At 32.9% G+C, this 23,039-nt stretch overlaps 2 protein-coding genes and 1 long non-coding RNA gene across 5 annotated transcripts; 1 reads left to right on the top strand and 2 right to left on the bottom strand.

Moving 5' to 3' along the window:
• Nucleotides 1–594: 594 nt before the first annotated feature.
• On the bottom strand, nt 595–5,289 carry LOC139486690 (uncharacterized). 3 transcript variants are annotated; one of them, XM_071271612.1, is made up of 3 exons: nt 5,163–5,289; nt 1,873–4,164; nt 595–1,120 (listed from the first exon to the last, which is right to left on the bottom strand). In XM_071271612.1, the coding sequence occupies exons 2-3, from the start codon at nt 3,962–3,964 to the stop codon at nt 810–812; spliced, it is 2,403 nt and encodes an 800-aa protein (XP_071127713.1). In that variant the 5' UTR covers nt 3,965–4,164; nt 5,163–5,289; the 3' UTR covers nt 595–809. The 3 variants fall into 3 exon arrangements, with proteins under 3 accessions (XP_071127713.1, XP_071127723.1, XP_071127718.1); XM_071271622.1 differs by having other exon boundaries at nt 1,873–4,016; XM_071271617.1 differs by having other exon boundaries at nt 5,077–5,213.
• An 836-nt stretch (nt 5,290–6,125) lies between these two features.
• LOC139486682 (sperm acrosomal protein FSA-ACR.1-like) lies at nt 6,126–16,360 on the bottom strand. Its single transcript, XM_071271605.1, has 5 exons — nt 16,248–16,360; nt 14,581–14,676; nt 13,371–13,507; nt 11,530–11,578; nt 6,126–8,984 (listed from the first exon to the last, which is right to left on the bottom strand). Exons 3-5 carry the CDS (start codon nt 13,478–13,480, stop codon nt 7,797–7,799), a joined length of 1,347 nt encoding a protein of 448 aa, XP_071127706.1. The 5' UTR covers nt 13,481–13,507; nt 14,581–14,676; nt 16,248–16,360; the 3' UTR covers nt 6,126–7,796.
• Nucleotides 16,361–18,906: 2,546 nt separating this feature from the next.
• LOC139486675 (uncharacterized) lies at nt 18,907–21,807 on the top strand. Its single transcript, XR_011655625.1, has 3 exons — nt 18,907–19,089; nt 19,507–19,581; nt 21,728–21,807. It is a non-coding gene; the product is annotated as an uncharacterized lncRNA (long non-coding RNA).
• The last annotated feature ends 1,232 nt before the right edge of the window (nt 21,808–23,039 follow it).

Here is a 23,039-nt window from a genome sequence, read left to right as displayed (position 1 = left end):
TCCTAACAAATGTACTGGTGTACATGTTATGCGAATGTTGTGCTATAAAACCACTGTCCCAGGTAAGGGGAGGTAGAGCGCTCATAAAAATGTTAAACTCGTCCCATTTCAAAGTCATGTGAGAGCCTGTTATTGAGAGGTTGTTGGTTGGTAGCTGTTTTTCTTATTTGTTTTACGTTTATAGATTTAGAATATATTATTCTTAATTTGTTCAAAGTTTGGCATGCTTTCCTATAGCTTACTTCATGGAAAGGGTTTCAATCATTTTAAACTCCGTACAGTGACATATAACTGCTTATCCACGTCCTTTGATCTTTGGTGGATAGTTGTCATATTGATCATCACACTACTTCGCATTATTGTAATCTCAAAAAACGAACTTTGCTGAAGATTGAGCTACACGAACCCCACCAATTACTACGGTTGTTCTCATGTGCTCCGGAAGGGTGAGCAGATCCTGCTCCATATGTGGCACCCGTCATGCTGCTCATGTAAGAATACAACCGGTGATGAGTCTAATTCGGTAGGTCACATTCGGGGAAAAAGGGACGGGATTGTAGTTATGACAATTGTCTTTATGTTTCTTTCTAAATATTTCTGTAACTATTTCTTTATTTCTTGATTTGGAACATTAAATGACATGAATACAGCTTATGATTTGCAAACATATTGGTATACTTCTTTCATTGCATAAACAATGTGTGCACACAAATTAGACAAATTATTTATAAACATAATTATGTTCAACATTTGCTTTTTACAATTGCTAAGATCTGAGAAAAACAATAAATTAAAGTATAACCTAATGATCATTCAGGCAGAAGGGCTCTTTTCAGTTTCATAATTTCAAAAATATAGTCATCATCATTAGTAAAATCAGCGTATGTTATATGTTTTAGTTTATCAGGAATATCACACTCCTCCAGATAAAGTGGAATGATGCAATCTTTTCTAGATTCCATTGACTCAAGTAATGCTTGATTCGTTTCAAACTGACACCAATAGCTGCTAACAAAATTATTGGTTATAACCAATAAGATCTTTGAACTTTTCCTGAAAGAGTTTTCAATATTTTCGAAAATGAATTTACCAGGTTCAAAATCTCGATCTGCTATACATCCTAAAAGAAAAAAAATATATGTAGTTTAATCTTATAGTGGGAGAATCAGAGTAATTATGAATATAGTCCAACATGCAATAAACAATTACATTTTCATAAGTGTGACTTGTAAGCGCTTGTTATAGCTATGGTATATTTTAGAACCTAGAATTTGTATTAAACCATGTTTTATTCTTTGTCTCAAATCTTAACCCATCCTTTTCAGAAAACGCCTGTACCATGTCAGAAATATGGCAGTTGTTTTCACCTGTTAGTTTGATTCATAACGTTTGGTTTTGTTGGTTTTCATGTACATTGTACTTCCTTCTTTTTGAATTTTGCCTTAGAGTTCGGTATTTTTTTTAATTCTTTTTTGATTTTCTATAAAAGAGTCGACTTTGGACCCTTAGCTCATTTGTCGTTATTTCTAACAGACCTTTCATACATTATCCGCTCATAAACTATTAAGGACTTAAGATTTTAAATCCCTCTAGTACATTTTATCTTATGTGGGTTTTGGTCCTATTCCCTGTATGGCCGTTTTAAGCAAACATATACTTACGTATTCAAGATTTTTGTTTCAATTATTGGATTATAAAGCGTTTCTGATGCAGGTCAATTTCAAATAACAATGGGAATGCATCCCGTTTATAAAGTGTTATGTTATCAACAATTAATCCACATGCTCAAATGAAAGGATTATGACCCCATATCTATTGAACTAATTTCTTTCTACACATTTTATGTTAACTGTATCTCTTAACATGTCTTACCCCGAAGAACCACATCGTCATCTGTGAATGCAGATTCTAAATCAGCTACAAGACGACTCAAGACCCAGTCAGCATCTTTATGACTATGAGATACGAAAAAATCGTAGACGAATCCTTCTGCTGAATTATTGTTTTCTGGATCAATAGGTACTGAATTCGATTGAGTCCTTTCTTTCAACTGTGGCTCAATGTCATCCATGAGTTTCAATTCTGGTACTGCTCTAATGTATGCATGGAATATTTGTGAATTCCTTACGTCATTCGTCAACAGAGTTTGGATGCACTCTGTGATCAACTTTACCCTGGGGCCGTCTAATATGTATGGTACCCTGAAAATGTCAGCAATTACTCTCATAAAAGCCTTTTTCTCTCGTTTGAAAAGAAATGTATAAACATCTTCGATCTTTCCATATTTTTCTTTCCCTTTCATCATTGTAAACACGAACTCTTTCAAGAGATAAACTACATTGGGTTTTTCATCCACCTCGTTTATATATCTTGTTATCATATACTGACATGCAAGCTGTAGCGCCATATTCGATTTTGTATTAGATAAAGACACAGCACGCTTCATCCAGTCAACGGCAGACCTTATCTCATCTAAGTCAAATAATATAATTCCCATATGATATGCGAGAAAGTAGTCAGTTGGGCCGCCTTGTTGGAGTCCAAAGTTTAGGTAATCTAAAGCATCGAGTAAGTAGCTTTTTTCGTTTTCTTTAACATATTTGAATCCGTACTTCCTAATGTCTGGAAATTTTCCTAAGAACTGACAAATTTCGACAAGTTGACATATTGCTTTGGGGGATCCTTTAGAAATGAAGCACTGATAACCATCTTCGACTGCAAGTTTAAAATAAGATTTTGCTCTTGGTTTATCGTTTCCATCATAATAAAACTTTCCAATGTCTTTTCTGACTAACATTCTAGTAGTATAACCAAACCAGTTAAGAGAACTCTCTCTAATGGAATTTGATAATAAACGTTCAGCCTGATAAAGAAAATCTATCTTATCGTTTCCGACTCGATGTTCTGATAAATTCCATAATGCCCTTCCATAACGATTTAGAATTAGCGTGTCACTTTGTATCATTTTATGTGCTCTCTCAAACGGCTCAATTGGGTTATTGATAAAAACTTGAAAAAGTTTATCGCTGGTGAAAGTATATTTTTCCTCAGATGTTTGAACATAATGTTTACGACGAATGAGAATATGTCCAATTAGGGCTAATGACCTTGCTTGATATACAACAAGACTTTGGTTAGTTGTACATTTATTTGTAATTATTTTCCAAAATATATCAATTGCCTTTAAAGTGACATCTTTTATTTCTTCCGATCTATCTTTCCCATCTTCGTGACTTAAACTTTCAACGAAGTCGTATTTTCTAGTGAGTGCTACGCCTTTGTAAAACGACCAAATGATATTCTCATTAATCAAATCAAATATATTGTTTGCCTCCTCAAATTTCTCTAAGGCTGTAATTTTTCTAGCGAGCATTTCATTTTGGCCTTTACATTCGATTGCCAACTGCAAATTGCTCAGTGCCTGTTTATTGTGATAAACACATCGTTGTAGATAATCTTTCCTTCGGCCTGTTCCCTTTTTATGCTCAGACAATAACATTCTATAGCTTTCGGAAAGTCTGTTTTTGGAAATGTGTTCAATGTTTGCAGATTCTTCATACAGGATTGCATATCCTTGTTCCATTACACATATTGATTTTGTTCGAACATCATTAATAGTGTGACCTTGCAAAACTTTTTCGAGTCTTGTCTTATACTGATCGGCTTCTGAAGTACGGTGTTGAGTACGACTAAGATATTCTATATCAGCTAATGCATTCAAGTTTCTAGGATCGCGACTCAGTATATTTTCAAGGCATTTTCTTGATTCGATCTTTCCACGAGATGACTTGCTTTTCAAGATGGCGATCATATTTTCCAGAACATTATGAACTATTACGTTTTCGTATGTTATACGTTTCTTTAATCCTTCTACGGCATCAGCAGTTAACTTTATATCATTTTCAAATGTAATATTCAGGTTCAGTTTCCACAGACCTGGTAGAACGGCAACATGGTCCGACATCTTCACTTTGTCATGTTGTAAAATATTAAGTATTTAATAATCTGTGTTTTATCTGCAAAAAATATCAGTAACTGTGACAGTGAATGAAATATGACTATGTAGATATACTATGCTTCCGGTTATCAAAACAATGCTTGTCCCAGCATAGACTATTGTTTAAATTACAGGGTTTTTTGCGTGATTTCTAATGCAACAGTTATCTATAAAAGACAAAATAACAATGATGGCACGTATTATTTTACCTGCTTCTGTTATAAATCATCAAAACAATATAATGCATACAATTACGTTACAGATAACTCATATTTGAAGGTTTTTCTTGTCATACAATACACCGAGGGTTCGCATCAAACGAATGACCAGTCGTAGGGAGGTCTGTCTATGGGTAATTTTTGCATGTCAAGGTTGTAATATACAACAAGACAATACTTAAAAGTTTAAATATGCATTTTTTTGTTAATATTTACATAACATGATCATGCATGATTCATTATAGTACGTTATTTTGATTGGATAACAGCAAGCTTGGGTCAATCTTAAATCAACCTTCATTTCCAAAATGACACGAGCTTCCGCAATAAAGTCCACGGGTAAATAAAATAGAAACTTGATAGAAATCGTGTTTTTGATCCTATCTAAAAAAAAAATATTGACAAAAAAAGGGGTGGTGCGGTTTGGGCAATTTCTGAGTAAACTGAGTGGAAGGATGCGCCTCTGGTATGGGTCACTATACTTCGAGCTTATCAATACAATATGATAGGGGACAGCAATTTTGATTATATATAAAACGGTTGTTGATTATATTTTACTATTCGAAACTTCTAAATAAACTGATAAGAAGATTTCTTAAAGATAGTAAATGTCATTCTTAGCAAAACAGTGTTTACTAATTGCTATGTCATTTGAACTCTTGTGGAGAGCTGTCTAATTGGAAATCATACCTCATCGTCTTATTTTTATCATAAATAAGTATATATGCAGGGGACATATTTTTACAACAAAAGAAAAAGGCGTGTACGTAAATGTATCGGCTTATTTCTTCCAAAAAGATTCGAGTGCCTCTTATTCCCTTCCTGGAGAGGGTACATAGAAGTAATAAACATAGTACGTACGTGTCGTATTTATGAATTGTTTACATGGCATTGTTATTCTGTAAACATGGGTAAATCAATAGTTAAAAATGTGCATGTACTCTTACCTTTACGATAACAATTTTCATATCCATATTTAAACTATGATTACTACAAACGCGTAATGCATGTAGATAAATCAATAAAGAGATCGATGTACATTTGTGTAATACACATAAAATGTAGGTCAAAGCCATTTTCTGAAAACGTTTTAAAAAAAACACCACAACTGTCATGTTTACGTGGATGTTTGATCCCCCCAATTTTATTATTTTATTATGATACAAAGAATGATTAATACATACAACCACTGCCGTATAGTTTTTGTACACGAGTGGTCAGGTCAATGTCCGAGGCGATAGTCGAGGACCTTGACCTGATTTCAAGTACAGAACAACCAAAACGACTGGCTGTACCAGCTCGTTTCTTTTGTTAGTTCATTTTTATATTTGACTTGTAATATTTTTTAATTAAAAAGGAATATATTTTGCATGTAGACTGCAATGGTTGGATATAGATTTTAATGATTTGCGTTAACACTAGAGCTTTCAAGATCAATTCAAATCGTCAAGCTATGTCATGTATGTGCGAGTCAAATTATTGTAGATAACATAAAATAAAATGCATAATGATGACGTAGGACTAGAGTGAAAAGGGGGAGATTTCTTAAAGTGGCAATTGACAAAAAGACTAGTGTAGTTGTTTAGAAGTAAGTTAATGTCCTCTGTTATAGCCATTTAATTTCAATAATAAAAAAAAAATCCACAAAAATGTGCTCGGGGGGGGGGGGGGGAGATTTTATCCCCTCAGTAATGTAAGTGTTTGGAACGGGTACGTTTTCTCGACTCCTATTCCCCTGTATGTATATTCCCCTCCACAAGTGCAACAATATATGTTTGCCCCCCCCCTCACCCCGCCCCTCATTTTGAAAGTGAGAGAGTTTCCCCCTACCCTGACTATTACACTCTTCCGCTAAGAAAAACAAAAAAAATGAGTACGTACAAATAAATAAAATAAACAGAAAAAATATGTATAACAAATTTTAGACATTTATTTAAAATTAAGGACGTAGGTAAATCAAACAAGAAAGAGAAATTCGACAAACACGAAAAAATAAACACAACATGTACAAAGTCAATAATATAAAGCTTTTTCTCCTTTTTATGAGTCTTGAGATAAATGGGAGGCTTGAGAACTCAAATACAGTTTTACCCCGCCGCATTTTTGTGCCTGTTTAAAATCAGGAGCCGCTTGCCTTTGGCAGTCCAGTATGTTTTTTTTTCTATTTTAGTTTATTTATAAGTTTTGGAGTCTAGTGTGACATCCATTTTTACTGTACATATGTACTAGTGCACAATTGTACATAATGGTTAGTTGAAGTCCGCTGCTGGGTGCGTGTTTTTCTCGCTGTGTTGAAGACCCATTGGTGGCCTTGGGCTGTTTTCGGCTCTTTTGTCGGTTGCTGTTTCATTGACATATTCCCCATTTGCATTCTCTGTTTTAAAGAATAGAACTTACATTGCCATGGGCCCACAAGAGACAACATGAGATTATTACAACAACTTCAACAAAAATAAAAAACAAAACAAAAACAAATGAAAATGTACAAATGAACAGTTTAAAAATCATACGAGGGAAAGAATAACATGAATAACTTGACTGATAGAATGTTAACGAAAAAAGAAAATTGAATTTCATAAAGGTACATTTATTATCAAATAATTTAATTTTGGATGTAACGCGTCTTCTGATTGGCTGACGTAATTTTGTTATGAGCCCATAGACATCATTTAGTCATGTGACCGTGACGTCATCAACGTTTTTTCATGGTTTTGTACGGTTTAAAATGGAATTTAGAATTAAATTATAAGAAATGACTGTAATATTTTTTCTGTCTATTCGAAATAACATAAAAAATGTGGTGCACACTGTTAAATAACCCGCTATACGCGCGTTATTCAGTGTGCACCAAATTGTTCATGTTATTTCTTCATAGACAGAAAAAATATTACAGTCATTCCTAAATTAATTGCCTTACATATGACGTACAAAATGAAAAAAAACAAACATTTGTTATATTTTGTATTTGGATAATTTGAATCAAACGTTTCAGTTCATTAAACAGATGAGGGGGGCTTCCGCTCATTAAACAGATGAAGGGGGAGGGGGGATCACACAAATGTGTCTGATGTAGAAAATGTGATTTTTATACTCAATCCATCAACACCATTACAAGTAAATACATAGGGGTCCGACGTTTGTGTATTAAACAGTCATTAGAACTGAGGACAGATCAGGGTCCTCTTCACCATTTACTATAATAATATTAAATGATAGTGTAATATATGATTTTATGTCAATTTCAGTACTCTATGAACGACCATTTTTACATAATTAAAACAATTATTTATCAACAATGAGCTAGCTAAGGGTAAGCTTATCATGTAAATATGGGTTTGACCACCTGAATGTATACTGACTTATCTTTTAGAAGGCACGGCATATAATTCTAAATTATAGAAAAACGTCACATTTATAGAGAAAAATATAACATTTTCAGATTGCAGGATGATTGTCATTCAGGCACGTGTGGCGCCTCAACTAGATTAAACGATTAATGGAGCCATGAAATTATTTAATTTGAAACAAGTTCAAAAATTATATTTTTTTAATAAAATCAAGAAGCAGTATGTAACATTTAGCTACAAAGGAATGTCATGCATATCTTTATCGTCAATATAGGATTTTGGGGAATCCACAACTGCATCGTCTTCTGACGCTGACGCTGATAATTGATCATCGTTTATTTCATAATCTTGATTTCCTGAGGCTTTCACGATTGTTTTGTCCATCTTGAGATCATGAAATCGCGTAGAATTGTCATTATTAGTGATTTGTTCATGATCAATTTCTGACTTTTTAAGCAAAATATTGTTCGACTCCGTAACCGTGTGTTCAATGTTAATAGTTTTCTCGGTGGCTTCATTGGTAGTAGTCTGATCTAACTTAGCTTGTTGAAAAGACATGTCGTTGTCGTCAACAGTTTGTTTAGAATCAACTTGTTTAGCAGACACTTCATCGTTAACAGTTTGTGTAGAATTAAACTGTTGACCAGACGTAGCATCTTTAACGGTTTGTTTAGAATCAGCTTGTTGACCAGACGTAGCATCTTTAACGGTTTGTTTAGAATCAACTTGTTGACTAGACATATCATCGTTAACAGGTTGTTTAGAATTACCTTCTTGACCAGACATATCAGTGTTAACAGTTATTGTGGCATTAACTTGTTGGCCAGACGTATCATCGTTAACAGATTGTTTAGAATTAACTTGTTTACCAGATACATCATCGTTAACAGGTATTTCAGTATTTACGTTTTCGCAAGACACTAAGTCTTCATCGCTTACACTTATTTTAACATTATCTTGTTCATCACAGATGTCATCGTTAACAGTTTGTTTAGCATCAACTTGTTGACAAGACACTTCGTCGTCAACAGTGTGCTGCTTAGAAGTAAATTCTTGGTCTTTCTTTTCATCGGAAATAGCTTTTTCATCTTTGATTACTTCCGCGGTCACTAGTTTGCCGCAAGATTTATCGGCAATTAATTCTTGTTCGACTGTTCTATCGTTTACGTTTATTTCAACATTTTCACTTGCGTTAACAGTTTTTCCACAATGTTCCTCTTGGTTATTAGTTATGGAGTCGTAAACAACACGTTCAATGTGCATCCCCGCTGATTGGGTTTTTGGTTGGATGTTGCATGTAAAAGAGGTCTCGTTTTCATCATCCTCCATGCTTGAGGTTACGTACCCGTCATTATGGTTGCCTAACTCAACATCGACTATCGCAGAATTTCTTGGTGTATCAGGTAGTTTTCCAGTCATTACCTATAAATAAAATGGAAATTCATCATTTAATCTAGATATTCTGAATAAAGATGCGTGTTAAACATTTGCAAAAGTGTTGCAAGTTTTATTTATATAAAATAAAAATGTATTCCGTGTCTAATTCTACTAATGGGTTTTGGGTACTAGTATTGAAATATAGTCATAACTGGATGTCTCCCATCCGGCATTAATGACTGACATGCAATCACATGCCTTTTGTGATGGTTTCCGTTATATCTAGACTTGCTAATTTCCAAAGCTTCGTTTAAGAAGCTAAATAGAAAACTTGTCAGCTGTTGACTATAGGATATTTATAGCTTTAACTAGTTGTTACTGCAGAAATTCCCATATTGTTGACACCCCCTCCCCCGTTTTGGTTGGATTTCGTGGTGCTCATTTTAAAATTTTATTTTGTGTCTGTCATTTTTATGATTAAGTTTAATTTCTACATTGTAGATGCAGTTGTCTTTCTTTCGCTATGCATGTACATTTATATGGTGTGTACAAATTGTAATGTTGTACAGGTGATAATTGTCCAGAGTTTTGTAAAAGTTTTGAGCATTGTCTAAACTATTTATCATAATAGGATAAAACAAGCACACTGTTTTTGGTTAAAGTTATCTCTATAAAATTCTAATGACTACATGCTAAAACTTCACTAAAAAACGTTTTGTGAACATAAAATCTGGTATAATCTGATATTGGTGAAAAAATTGAGAAAATATCTAAACACCCTGCATGGTGACGTCCATTAAATTTTTTTCTGACAAAGAAAATAGTGTTTAATGTTAGATGAAAATGTAATTAAACATTTCTGTATTCTGTGTTGTATTTCTTAAACTACTTTTTAATTTCATTATATCATTTCAAAATAATCGCCGTAATTTGCACTGCAAATATAACTGTAATATTTGCCACTGGACATACAGAAATGTATTCGTAAAAATATCAATCTGGTCAATTATAGAAGTTCATCTTCAATTTATTTTACCAGGTTTATATTGATTAATTAGTTACTGGTTAAATGATGTCCAGTGGCAAATATTTCATGCATATTGTAGTCTACCAGGTGATTGAAAGAGTGAGTGAAACGTATGATAATTAGTTTTTAGTTAGTTCAAAATCTGTTCATTTAATTGTTGCAATATAAAAACTAGATCACAACATGTATATCATGTATCAACAATCATCGGTACATATGTACGTGTCGTTCATCAATCTGATTATTTTAACTTAATTTTAAAAGGAAATATAATAATCAAAAGAGTTATACCCCTCCACATTCTATATTTGCATATCCCAAATCAGGAACCTGTAATTCAGTGGTCGTCGTTAACGTGCGTCTGGCGTACTAAATTATATTCATGGTACTTTTGATAACTATTTGATATATATTTTCTCCGTTTATTATTTTGTACATAAATCCGGCCGTTAGTTTCTCGTTTGAATAGTGAAACATTTGTCACTTTGGGGCATTTAATAGCTTGCTTCACAGTATGGCTTTTTGGGTCAACGATGAAGGCCATACGGTGATTATGAGTTCCAAGTGTCTTTGTCATTTTTTTTCCCTGGTGGAGGGTTGACTTAGTTGAAACCATACCACACATTTTTATTTTTCTACTAGTTCTTTATTTAACAACAATCATAACGGTAGCCAAACGTAAACATAATAAAAGTCAGATTGATTTGGCAAATTGATGAGGCATTTGTTTTGCTATGCAAGGTAAAATTGAGAATGGAAATGGGGAATGTGCCAAAGAGACAACAACCCGACCATAGAAAAAAAAAACAACAGCAGAAGGTCACCAACAGGTCTTCAATGTAGAGAGAAATTCCCGCACCCGGAGGCGTCCTTCAGCTGGCCCCTAAACAAATATATACTAGTTCAGTGATAATGAACGCCATACTAATTTCCAAATTGTACACAATAAATTAATATTAAAATAATACAAGACTAACAAAGGCCAGAGGCTCCTGACTTAGGACATATATATACATCAAACCACTTACTATGGACTTTGAATATAAGCATCAACGTAGAAAAGCACCATCATGATATATGTTAAAGAAGCCACTGGACGATTGAATTAGGCTACACAGAAATGGAAAGTTTACAATCATGCGAAAAGAAAATAGTTTTAATCCTTGCAATCAATAACTCTTTTAAATAAGGTTCATGCATTGTGATGTTGTCCGAACATTGAATTTGTTTTTCACGAGAGCTAAGTTCTTTGACCTTCATTCCACTAACCAGTCATCGTCAGATTTCATTGTTTCATTTGTATTTACAAATGTAACTAACAAAAACATTCAGCAACACATAACGTTTAAAACTTAGGTTAAATGTAGCTGCTAGTTTGAACCCAATTACATGATGAATAGTTAATTTGATAAAGCAAATTCTATCTTCACAAAATATACCAAGTTCAAACTTGAGAGACTTAGTCCGTCTTACATAATCAGATTTATCGAAATCTTTATATGAAACAATTTCTTTTCATTTTCATAATCAAATATCATATACATATCAATAACATAATCTTACCGGATTATCTCTAAAACTAACTTCCTGGAAATTGTTTTTCTTCCGAAACCTTTAAAAGTAAAACATTATATTGAACGCAAACAAGTTTACAAAGTAACGATTCGGTAGTACTGTATATTGGAGATACAATAGATAAGCATTGATTTGTTAGTTTAAACATATTTATTTATAGTGGATTGGGAAACAAGTTTTTGCAACTTATATTAATCCCTTTCCACTTTGCGGGAGCGAGTGCTGCCTTGTAGCGGCATTAGCCTGCTCTTTTTCGAAATCTACAAGGGTGTCTTTAACGTGCAATATATATGGCTCTCTCTTAACACGGGTCAGTCATTTATCGTCCCCTTCCGACGGACTATCATCGTTTCCTCGAGACCACACTCGCAAATGGTGTCAAGGGAGAGCCGAAAATTCAGTTCCTGAAATTTTCATCCCAGACGGGAATCGAACCTTGAAATCCGATGCACTAACCACTACACCACGGCTCTGCTATATTGGTTTGTTAAAAAGATACAATGAACACAATGGTTGAAAGTGCATTGTTGAGGTTTTCTATCTCAGTCTTACGTTGCCCTATATAGATTCCGACAAACTGATTTTTTTTATTTCCATGCAGTCGCTTTTAAAAGTAACCGTTCCAGTGGCGGATCCAGAAATTTTCATAAGTGGGGGCCCACTGGCTGCGTAAGAGGGGGACGATCTCGTCACGCTTCAGTGATTCCCTATATAAGCAACCAAAATGTTTTCCCTAAATCTACCTCTGCGTTCCGTCTTTATACTATTAATTACTTTTTTCAATATGAGGTTTGTACAATTTTAATTCACTCAATCATCCTTTTTTTATATTAACTTCGGAATGGATAAATCTTTAGTTCTAACGTTAACAAGATTTATTTCAACTAGTCAGGGATCTGATTTTAAGCTAGGAGATCGTATAAAATTTCATCTTATTTTTAATTTGAAGTAATGTCACAAAATATAATCCAATGCGATTACGTGATAAAAAAATCAGTTAATATGGGGATAACTGTTTAAAATAGATAGGACTATACCATAAGAATTATAAAAAAATCATGACTACTACATTTTGTGATTGAGCGATTAATCGGCGTTTTCGCAGTCTCCAGTGACAAATATTACATTCATATTCAGGGCGATAGCATGTGTATTTGATATCAAGATATAAGGCATTGGTATGTACTAGGCCTTTATTCTTCTTTTGATTTAAATGTGCTTGCTCTCGACGAAATAATTCACAAAAAATACAAATCATATGTTCTTCATTCAATACGTTATATCCATTGCAGAAAATAGAATATTTTCAAATTTTGGGTTTACACAGCCGAAGATGCATCACACTCAACAGAGTAGGAAGAAAAATAAATCATTGGTTCTATTCTCAATACTTTATTCCTATAGTAGAAAATACAATACTTTAAATTTTGGTTTTACCCAACCGAAGATCGAACACATCACCCTCAAACGAATAGAGTGGGGTTTCAGATACCGATGTAAAACTACATCAACAGGCAACGTCAATTTGGTTTGAATGATAAGTTTTTTTTACTTCGGATATCTTGCCCTTTTCAGTTCGAGTTATCAGGAGAGATATTGTTGTTTTGTTCTGTCAAGATCAATTCTGTTTTAGTTTGCCTTGTCTTGATTCGCCGTAAGTGGCTGTCAGCTTCGCCTCTCTACTTGTCGTGATTGTGATTTTTTTAATAGAATCAAATCATATACTATTACAATGTATTTTTGAAAAGAGAGGAAAAACTGCACTTCTCAAAAAAAGTTATCTAAGATCGGATGATATAAAAAAAAAGTAAATGTGTACGTGTACTCACCTGTAAAATTTAATGTACTTTCTGGACACATACACTATGATGACAACAAGAACAATAACAACCAATGGAATCACAACAGCAAGCGTGATAGTTGTTGCTTTGTCCACCATCTTTGTTTTTTTTTTTTTAATTTAAATCTAAGTTATAAAAACACATATTTAGATTTTTATATGAAGAAAAACACAGGCACTTGTCGCAGACTTTTTCTCTCCAAAATAACTTAGATAACACAAGGTACTTGAAAAATGTTGTTGGAACCATTCGTAACAGGTACCCCAAGTACAAATGTATGTCAACCGTAAAAATTTCGTATAACAAAACCGATTGGAAACATAAGCCTCGCAGTAAATGAATTTAGTTTGTATTAAGATGCTTGTTTTAGCTTGTAAAAAGACTGGCAGCTCTCATTTGTATTCTGTTTTATATATATATGAGTCTAACAAATTGTGTAACAATACCGATAATTTCCTGTTTGTTTAGTATTGTCAATTTTGATGATCCAATACCTATTAAGTTTACTGGTTGGTAGATTCTTATAGACTCTATATGTCGTGTGGTCTAGCGGGACGGCTGCAGTGCAGGCGATTTGGTGTCACGATATCACAGTTGCATGGGTTCGAATCCCGGCGAGGGAAGAACCAAAAATTTACGAAAGCAAATTTACAGATCTAACATTGTTGGGTTGATGTTTAGACGAGTTGTATATATAGTTATACAGTGCACAGCGTGTTGTTTTCTGCATTCTTTGTTCTTGAGTTTTATATAAGAAATATGAGATATACAATGGTATAAAGCGACCGATATAACAGTTTAACTAGTTTTACTAAAGTAAATCATGATATTTATATCAGCGAAATATTCACTTTGATATGAATAAAAAATATAGATATGGCACGATTACCATGGGACCACTATCTACTAAAGTTAAAAAAAAAAGTGGATGTAAGCATTTACAGACAGCAACACATCCTTCAACAGTGAGAGAAAAAACAAACTTAATAGTCGGCTATAAAAGCCCCGAGTCTTGGGTCGACTAATACCGATACTACATGTACTGAATAAGAAAAATGTATAGGGCAGCTTTTATCAAATTGAATGTATCATTGGTTTTTTTTGATTTTTTTAATGGTTCAGTAATAAAAAAAAATCCGATAAGGTATACTTTTGAATACATTAGCAAAAACATGTTTAAATATCTTATACGCCTTACCTTCTTTTGAACTCTTTCGGGAATTTTATATCAGTCTATATCTTGGAGTTCGGAACTTTCTTTATATGTCATTTCACAACAAGGTTATTCCAAAACCTGGCAAATCATCAACAACAGAATAAGAACTAACTATATTGTACGAAAAAAATAATCACAACGAGTGTATTCTGACCTGATAAAAACATGATTTTTTTTTATTTTATTAAGATGTCAAAAGATAGATAAAGATTTTTATTTCATCGTCAATTTCCTGGTCACAAGATTTAACAAAACTTTTAGATAGTGATACGCGTAAATTAATCCATATCTAAAAAATGTGTTAAAATCTATTTTGATCATTATCTTGAAAACGGAATTTACACTCTTATATTAAAAGCCTAGGGGACATATGGATTTTTGTAAAGTACATGATATAAAAACACATAGCTCCCCCCCCCCCCCCCCCCCGAAAACGATTAAACGGATTTTATTTTTATATACATGAACGAAAAGCCGAAATAAAATCTCCTCTAAACGTACTTAATTACCTTATTCCTTGAGAATGTGAATTCAGAAAAGCGACTCGAATGCATCAAATATACATGTATTGGTTTTATATATTTTTTTCCTTTTAGGATTAGGATTTTATATATCAATTTTCGAGTCTCAATGAAAAGCATTCAGTTACCGATAATGTAAATTGTAAGGGTTTTCTTATCGTATAACACATTGAGGGATGTCAGGACTTACCAAATGAAAAACCGACCGAAGGGAGAGAAAATAACTCCATATAGGTATATAGCATTTTTTAAGGTCAGTTTCAGTTTAAGCCAAAGAGTAGATATTCCATGTTTTGCTATATTTCCTTTACCGAAAACATATGGTTACCACACAATTTGAATAATATACAAATGGCGAATGTAATATTGACTGCTGCACATCAGAAAACAAGAAAGCCACCAATCAATCTAAACCTTAACATAGTCCAAACATTTATCTCTTTTACCAATGATGTTATTTGCTTGTATATTATACCTGTTGATAATACTTCTAGAATATAGAATAAATAATAATAATTTTGATAATGAAAAAAATAATCTTTACCTTAATCGCGCGTTTGGTCCATGTGAAAGATAAAATTGCAATATTTTGTAATTATTAACTTCAGAGAAAAGGATGTATTAATGTCGATTTTTAATAAACCAACGCGTCTGTAAAAATGAAATAGGATTATGAATCTTGTATCTTTATCCAGATTTAAACGGATTATTTACATATAGATGGAATAGGAGTAAAGATTATAATAATTTATTATTTTTGTTAGATTGTTAAATATATGGTGACCAATTGTTTCAGATCCTGATGTTGTTGAGCAAAACAATGGCAAACCAGTGTACAGTGGGTTTTGACTGTCAAATGGTGTTGCTATCTTAAGCGATTGAACTATTTTAAAATCGTATGTCAAATAAAAATGATAAGCGAATACCTGCATTAATATTATTTGTGTTTCGTAAAGAAATTTCTGCAATTAAGAAATTAGGTCTCAAAACGGTTTCAGTGTCAAGTTAAAGACAAATTAATAATGTGTGACTGTCACATTACATTTATCCCCCCTTTTTTCTTCTTCTAAAGTACACTAAAGTCCAACCTCTTGTCAATATGTTAATAAAAATCTAAAGAATACTCACCAATGATATATTTGTTTACATTTAACTTTGTATAAATCCGTTTTATCACAAAGAGGAAGTATAGAAGATTTGATATACTTGACCTGTTTCTACAAAGAATTTTAAGGTGAAAATTTTAAACAAGAATCATATTTCTTGCTTGTTTATTAATAGCATAGAAACCTTTCACAATTTATTCATTTCCTTGTTAAATTTAATTATATCCTGGCGATTATTTATTTATTTCCGATATTAACAAGCAAATTAAGATTACTAATTATATGATAACGTGTAAATATTTGAAGTGTTTCAGTACTGTAATTGATAAACCAATGACTTCAAAACTTGACATTTCAAACGTTTTGTTCAATCGCAAAAATCTTCCATGCCATTTCAACTATTTCTAATACGTTGAGTACCACGAATATACCGCTATAGGACATGTTAAGAAAACAAACCTAAAAAATAACTATATTTGAAATTCTTAAAAAGTATTATTTGAAGAAATAAAATGTAAGGGCAACAACCATAGCATACATGAATTACTGCTTTAGAGTGATGGTTAAAATATCAGTTTGTGTATTACGTATGTTCGTCATGGTTCACTGAGTAGGTCAAAGGTATATTAAATGCAGAATTTTAAAGAGGTACATTTGAAACAATTTCAGTGGCGTGGTACGGGTTAAGCGTTTATACATCTTTTGTTCTCAAATATTTGAGTATAAATTTAAATACGCTTCAAATCCATCTAATAACTTCACTTTTGTTAAATTAAATTATTTATATCCAATCATATAAAAATTTACGAACACATATTTAGTTTTTTGTGAATATTGCAAAGTTTAACACGACCGAATTTACTGTCAAAAGATTTTCATTTTCATTTATTTTCGACCCTTATATTGCCACATGTACATGTATCCTACTCTAACTGTACACATTTCGTTTTGACGTTACAAAACGGTAATAGTTATCAAAAGTACCAGGATTATAATTTTATACGCCATACGCGCGTTTCGTCTACATAAGACTCATCAGTGACGCTCAGATCAAAATAGTTAAAACGCCAAATAAATACAAAGTTGAAGAGCATTGAGGACCCAAAATCCCAAAAAAATTGTGCCAAATACGGCTAAGGTAATCTACTCCTGGGGTAAGAAAATCCTTAGTTTTTCGTAAAATTCAAAGTTTTGTAAACAGAAAATTTATAAAAATGACCATATAATTGATATTCATGTCAACACCGAAGTGCTGACTACTGGGCTGGTGATACCCTCGGGGACGAAACGTCCACCAGCAGTGGCATCGACCCAGTGGTGTAAATAGTTATCAAAAGTACCAGGATTATAATTTTATACGCCAGACGCGCGTTTCGTCTACATAGGACTCAGTTAGTTATCATTAAATTAAATGTTGTTGAAACCCCTCTGACTATTATAGAAGTTATAAAAAGCTTTCATTCGTTTTTATTTGTTTGCTGCTCAGTTTCATAATAAATAACTTTCCATAAAACTAGTATATATTGATATATTGATAGGGGATTAATTGAAGAATCAAAAAAGCAAAACAAATATAGGGGTCAATGAGCTTGTTTTTGAGATATAAGCCATTGAAATTTTGGCGGGAAAAATATCTCTCTTGATTTTTCATAGCTTTATCATTGACCAGTTAAAGTTCTCAAAAACTATTAAAAAATAAATAAAATTTTATAAGACTTTTACAAATGGCTTATAATTATACATGGAAAACATTTATAAAAAGAAATATGGGGGTTCATGGGAATTTTTTTTAAGTCATTTAAATGGATAAAACCAGAGGATTTCGATAATCTGACAAAAACTCCAAAACATGACAGGCAAACATCCTTAAATGTTAATATAGCGGACATTAGTATTAAAGAATTTTATTGACATCGAATCTGATTACTATACTATATATAAAAATATTAATTTTCGCGAACCATTTAGGTCACGGAAATTCCAAAATATGGCATCAGTAAGGAGAGTTGTGCAAATAATGTGAATACACAGAACCCCCATCCAAATTATCTCCAGCTAAAAGTATTCATCTTTTTCTATTTTATATGTACTAACAATGTTCCATTTTTCTATAATTTCGATTAAAATATTCCAAAATCTGAGTAAAATTAGATAGAATGCCCCAAATAAACATTGTCTGATTGGTTGAAGTACTGTGGCGTCGATGCTTAGCATAATAAGCCTCGATGTAAAGCACACGCTTCACAGGAAGAAGGAGAGTTTTACAAATAATGTGAATACACAGATCCTCCATCCTATTTTTATTTTGATGGAAATGTTGCAGTGTTCATCATTTCTGTTTTGATTCTGCTCACAAAATTCCATTTTTTCTATAATTCCGATTTAGATATGTGGAACCCGCAATAAAAATAGATGGCCTCAATCACGTGGTTTCAATGATTTAATAGCAACGCAAAAAATTCCATTAATCATGTTGTACTTTGTTACCAATCGGAACTACTCGGCCTTTCTGGTTGCACGAAGTGAATAGCCGAGTAGTTCCGATTGACGATTGTTACATAAGCCGAATCACACATACGATCTTTGCGCTCAAATGTAGTTCTTGGTGAAATATACAGGTAACTTCGTTTACGAAAATTTATACACACTTTTTCATTAACGTATTATCAGACTTTTGCATATTCACGTTTTTTTATGCTGAACTGTAGTCGAATTCAATTCTATACATTTTTTTTTACGTGAAGCAGTAGGAGTAAGAATATTTTTTCGCGCCAATTTAAGCAGTTTCATCACGAAGAACAAAATTATTTATTGTTATTTTCGTGAAATTTTAGTCATATAGTTTATTAATTAGAGAATTTTTTGTAAGTATTACTTATTCATGTTAAGGTTCTACTGGTGTGCTTCTCTAGACCTTTTTGACGGTCCGTTTTATCCCATTTATCTCAATACTATCTCCGATGACAGAAATGTCAACTCGACCTATTCGTGTCGAAAGTGAAAATCCATCTATTTGATGAAATATTTTTTTCTTTAACGGTTCATGCATTATTTTTGTATTATTTGATAACCAATCACATTCACGTTGCATGTTTGCATGAAAATGGTTATGTATTGGTGAATTGTAAGGGCGATGCAACATGCGAGGTCAGTGCGCGATCACGTGACATTATTATTTGTAAACAAACATGCTCCCCGTGTAACACGTGTCTGGATTATCCTTTCAAAGTGTTGTGAATTTTTCAATCACTATTTTATGATATATTTCTTTTTGTTTTTAGGTTTGCATATTAGTAGTCCAAGTGAATTAGACATAGTTCTGAGTCGTGTGTGGTTTTTTTTTATTGAATTAGAAGGTAAGTCTACATAAGTTATATTTAACTTAAGTTTAAAAAGATGACTCCACTTTCACTCTATATTTAAAACCCGCATACTAATTTAAACAGCATTTGCTCTGCTTGAATGTTAATTTGCCCCTTCCCCGTCATTTCCCAGTGACGGATCCAGGAATTTTCATATGTGGGGGCCCACTGACTGACCTAAGAGGGGGCCCGCTCCAGTCACGCTTCAGTGATTCCTTATATAAGCAGCCAAATTTTTTCCCAAAAAGGGGGGGCCGGGCCCCCCTCTAAATCCGCCTCTGTTTCCCTTTTAAATTTGCGCAAAAGTCATACTTTCAGTCCATTTCGTTAACGGCTGATTTGTGATTTTACCATCTTAACTGCAATTTTCATATTGAACACATTTGACCATTCAGTATGAGTTCCCAAGTTTTTGACTTATATGAAGGAGGCTTTAGGTCACCTTATTGCTATTTGTCTGTCTGGATTGTTATACCCATAAAATCAGATAGTGATGAATATGCAAGTTTTCAACAATCCCAGAAAATACACCTTATTGCTATTTAGTCCAATCTGGCAAAACCAGTCACATGTATAACTTCCTGTTTGGGTCATGCGGCTGAAAATAGAGGTTTTTCAGTAGAGAGCTGAGGGAGGAAAAACTTAAGAAAGCGATTATCAAGAAACTTTGATATAGTATGATCCACTTTTTTCGAAATTAAATTGAAGTAAAAATTATTTTGTTTTAAGTATTTACGGTAAGTTAAAAGGGTTTTCATTAAAAAGTATTGTGCATGGTGAATTGTTTCAACGGCCCCCAGATAGCTTCAACTGGATGAAAAAGTTGTGTAATGTTAGAACTTATCCGGTATGGAATAAATAGCGATTAGGTGTATTGACATCCACGGAAAAAAATAGGAAGTAAGGTGCATGTACACATGTATCTCCCCTTTAGGTTTTGATAAATATTGGATATGACATTAAGAAGTTGTAAAACTGTATTCTTTGAATATGTTTCTAGCGTAACATGCACGCTTAGTACTGCTTTTTATCAGATATTTTATAACTTATGTTTTAAAATTCGGGTTTTATCCATTCCAATAGGTGGATTTAAGTTAATGAGAAAAATGCTCTGTTCACTAACTCAGCAATGCTTTAACTGTTGTGAATGTGAGCTCCCTTTTGCTATTATTAGAATCTAGATTTACATCATTCATTTTCAACTAATGAGTTCTCCTTTCATTCAAAAGGTAGATTTCAATGTCTGCTGGTCACTTGACAAGAAAATGCACTCAATGATATTATTTGCCTCAATTTACACCTGGAATGCAGATTTTTCACTAAAATAAATGTCGTTTACTTAGTAATAAATAGTTTTGTATATTACTATCATATTCATGTTTTCATTTGACATTACGAAAGTGCTTTTGAGATCCAGGATTCTGACTTGAATAAACAGTGTTTGTAACACACATGGTTTCAACCGTTTCTTTCCCTTCCCTTAAAAGTATCTTTCAGTTTTAAAACTACCTGATAATAATACAGAGTTCACACCTAATTTGAATTGGATTGACATTAACTAATTTGAATTAGTTTAATTCACATTTGAAAAGGTTTACATCCTACCATCAATTGTAATTTGAATTGCAATGCGCCTCAAATTAGCTTAGCTGTCTGAATGACGTTTACTTTTAATTTGTATTAACAAAAACATAGTTCAAATGCGAATGTAAGTGAATTGTTTGTCTATCTATGGTCAATTTTTAGCCACATTGTTGAATTTTATTTATGGAGCTTACTTTTCATTTACATAAATTTAAGATTAATATTTCTGAGTGGTACGTTACTTATAAAGGGGGTGGATTCCCAGATATTTAATGAAATTGTATTCAGTTTATGGTTTGTGGGCCTCTTATTTGGGGTTATTGATATCAATTGAGGTGTAAGAGGGAAACCAAAATAGTGAAAGATCATTGAAAACCTGATCTATTAAAGTTCATTGATACATGTGTATGTTTAATCAGCCAGTCAATTTAGGTATTTAGAAATCCAAGATTCAATAAAAAATGAATTCTTGGGAATATGTAGAATTATTCACTCAAGGTGCAATCAAACTTATTTATTTCACTTTTTGATTTCTCTTTATTTCTTGGTCTCTTAGTAGGTGTTGCAGATTAGAAGTATTTTCGTACCATAGTATTGTTAGTGTTCCGGATCCTGTTCAGTAGTTAATAGTGAAAATTTAGGTAAGTTTACATTATGTTTATAAATAAACTAAGCCCATGCTAAACTAACTCTAATCTTGCTGTATTTTCCTCAAAATTTTTGAAATACACTTGCATAATATAATAAGAGATTGGCATACGCTTTCTTCTTCACACTGCCCTCAAAACTCAGTGGCAAAATGACTAGTCTTAGGCAAAAAAATAGTATATGTTTGTTTACCGTTACCTGATGACCTACCCTAATTTTAGCGCTAACCCTAAGTCATTTATTTTCCTCTTAAAAGTGAAAAATAAATAGAACTTGTGTCACGAGGGTAATAAGGGTTGCCAATAAATAATATAATAAGAGATTGGCATATATAATTATAATAAGCTTGCTTCTTCACACCACCCTCAAAACTCATTTTAGAATTGATAGCAATACAGTTTTTGTGTCTTTTATTAAACTTAACATTTATACGTTATTCACACACTTTAACAGTGCTTATTGAAAATTGTACCAAAAAAACGTTAAGTAGGCGGTACTAAGACTGGAAGAAAATTAAGACGCTTAACATTTTTTTATATGACCAGAACAATTTCTTTGCGTTGTATATAATGCTATCATGTTATCTGCGTCTTCGTACTGAGACTTATTTAGTTTGCTGCAGTAACTTTAGTTCTGGTGAATGGATCTCTGAAAATTTTATACTTGGAGGTTGAATACCACCATAGGAAGGTGGGGATAGAACTTGGGGGTTATAGTCTCAATAGTTTTGGAATTGGGGGCTACAAAAAAAAGCCGAAATGAGCATTTTTCTTGGTTTCCGCATATTTACTTTAGTATAAGTAAATAGAAATCTGTGAAATTTAAACACAAGATAATAATGAACATAATGGAAAGGTACATCAATGGATTGTTTTTATACGCTCGTCAAAATTTTGACAGGACATATTATGGTACAGAAATGTCTGGTGTCCGGCTGTCTGGCGTAAACATGTCTCACCATAACTTGAGAACGACTTATCCAAATGCCATGAAATTTAATATAGTTGTTTCTTATGATGGTCAAATGATCTGTTTTTGGTGAAAATAAAATTGTTGAGTTACTGCACTTTATAACTAAACAGGGGGGGGGGGGGGTGTCTTTATCACACTGTATCTCAAAAACCATTCTTGATTATGACTTAAAACTTTAAACACTTCTTAGTTATATTAATCTCAATATCTGTGTACTTTTTGGTGATGATTCAAAATTTCATTTTTGA

The sequence above is a fragment of the Mytilus edulis genome, chromosome 1, assembly GCF_963676685.1.
Source record: "Mytilus edulis chromosome 1, xbMytEdul2.2, whole genome shotgun sequence".
In the NCBI taxonomy this organism is placed as follows: domain Eukaryota; kingdom Metazoa; phylum Mollusca; class Bivalvia; order Mytilida; family Mytilidae; genus Mytilus; species Mytilus edulis.
This window is presented reverse-complemented; position numbering and strand designations above follow the sequence as displayed.

Coding starts and splice junctions, on each gene's coding strand:
- LOC139486690 (XM_071271612.1), bottom strand. CDS start 3,964: ATGTCGGACCATGTTGCCGTTCTACCAGGTCTGTGGAAACTGAACCTG. Junction 1,121..1,872: donor TGACGATGTGGTTCTTCGGG/GTAAGACATGTT, acceptor TTTTTCTTTTAG/GATGTATAGCAGATCGAGAT.
- LOC139486682 (XM_071271605.1), bottom strand. CDS start 13,480: ATGGTGGACAAAGCAACAACTATCACGCTTGCTGTTGTGATTCCATTG. Junction 11,579..13,370: donor AAGTACATTAAATTTTACAG/GTGAGTACACGT, acceptor TTACTTTTAAAG/GTTTCGGAAGAAAAACAATT. Junction 8,985..11,529: donor TTAGTTTTAGAGATAATCCG/GTAAGATTATGT, acceptor TTTTATTTATAG/GTAATGACTGGAAAACTACC.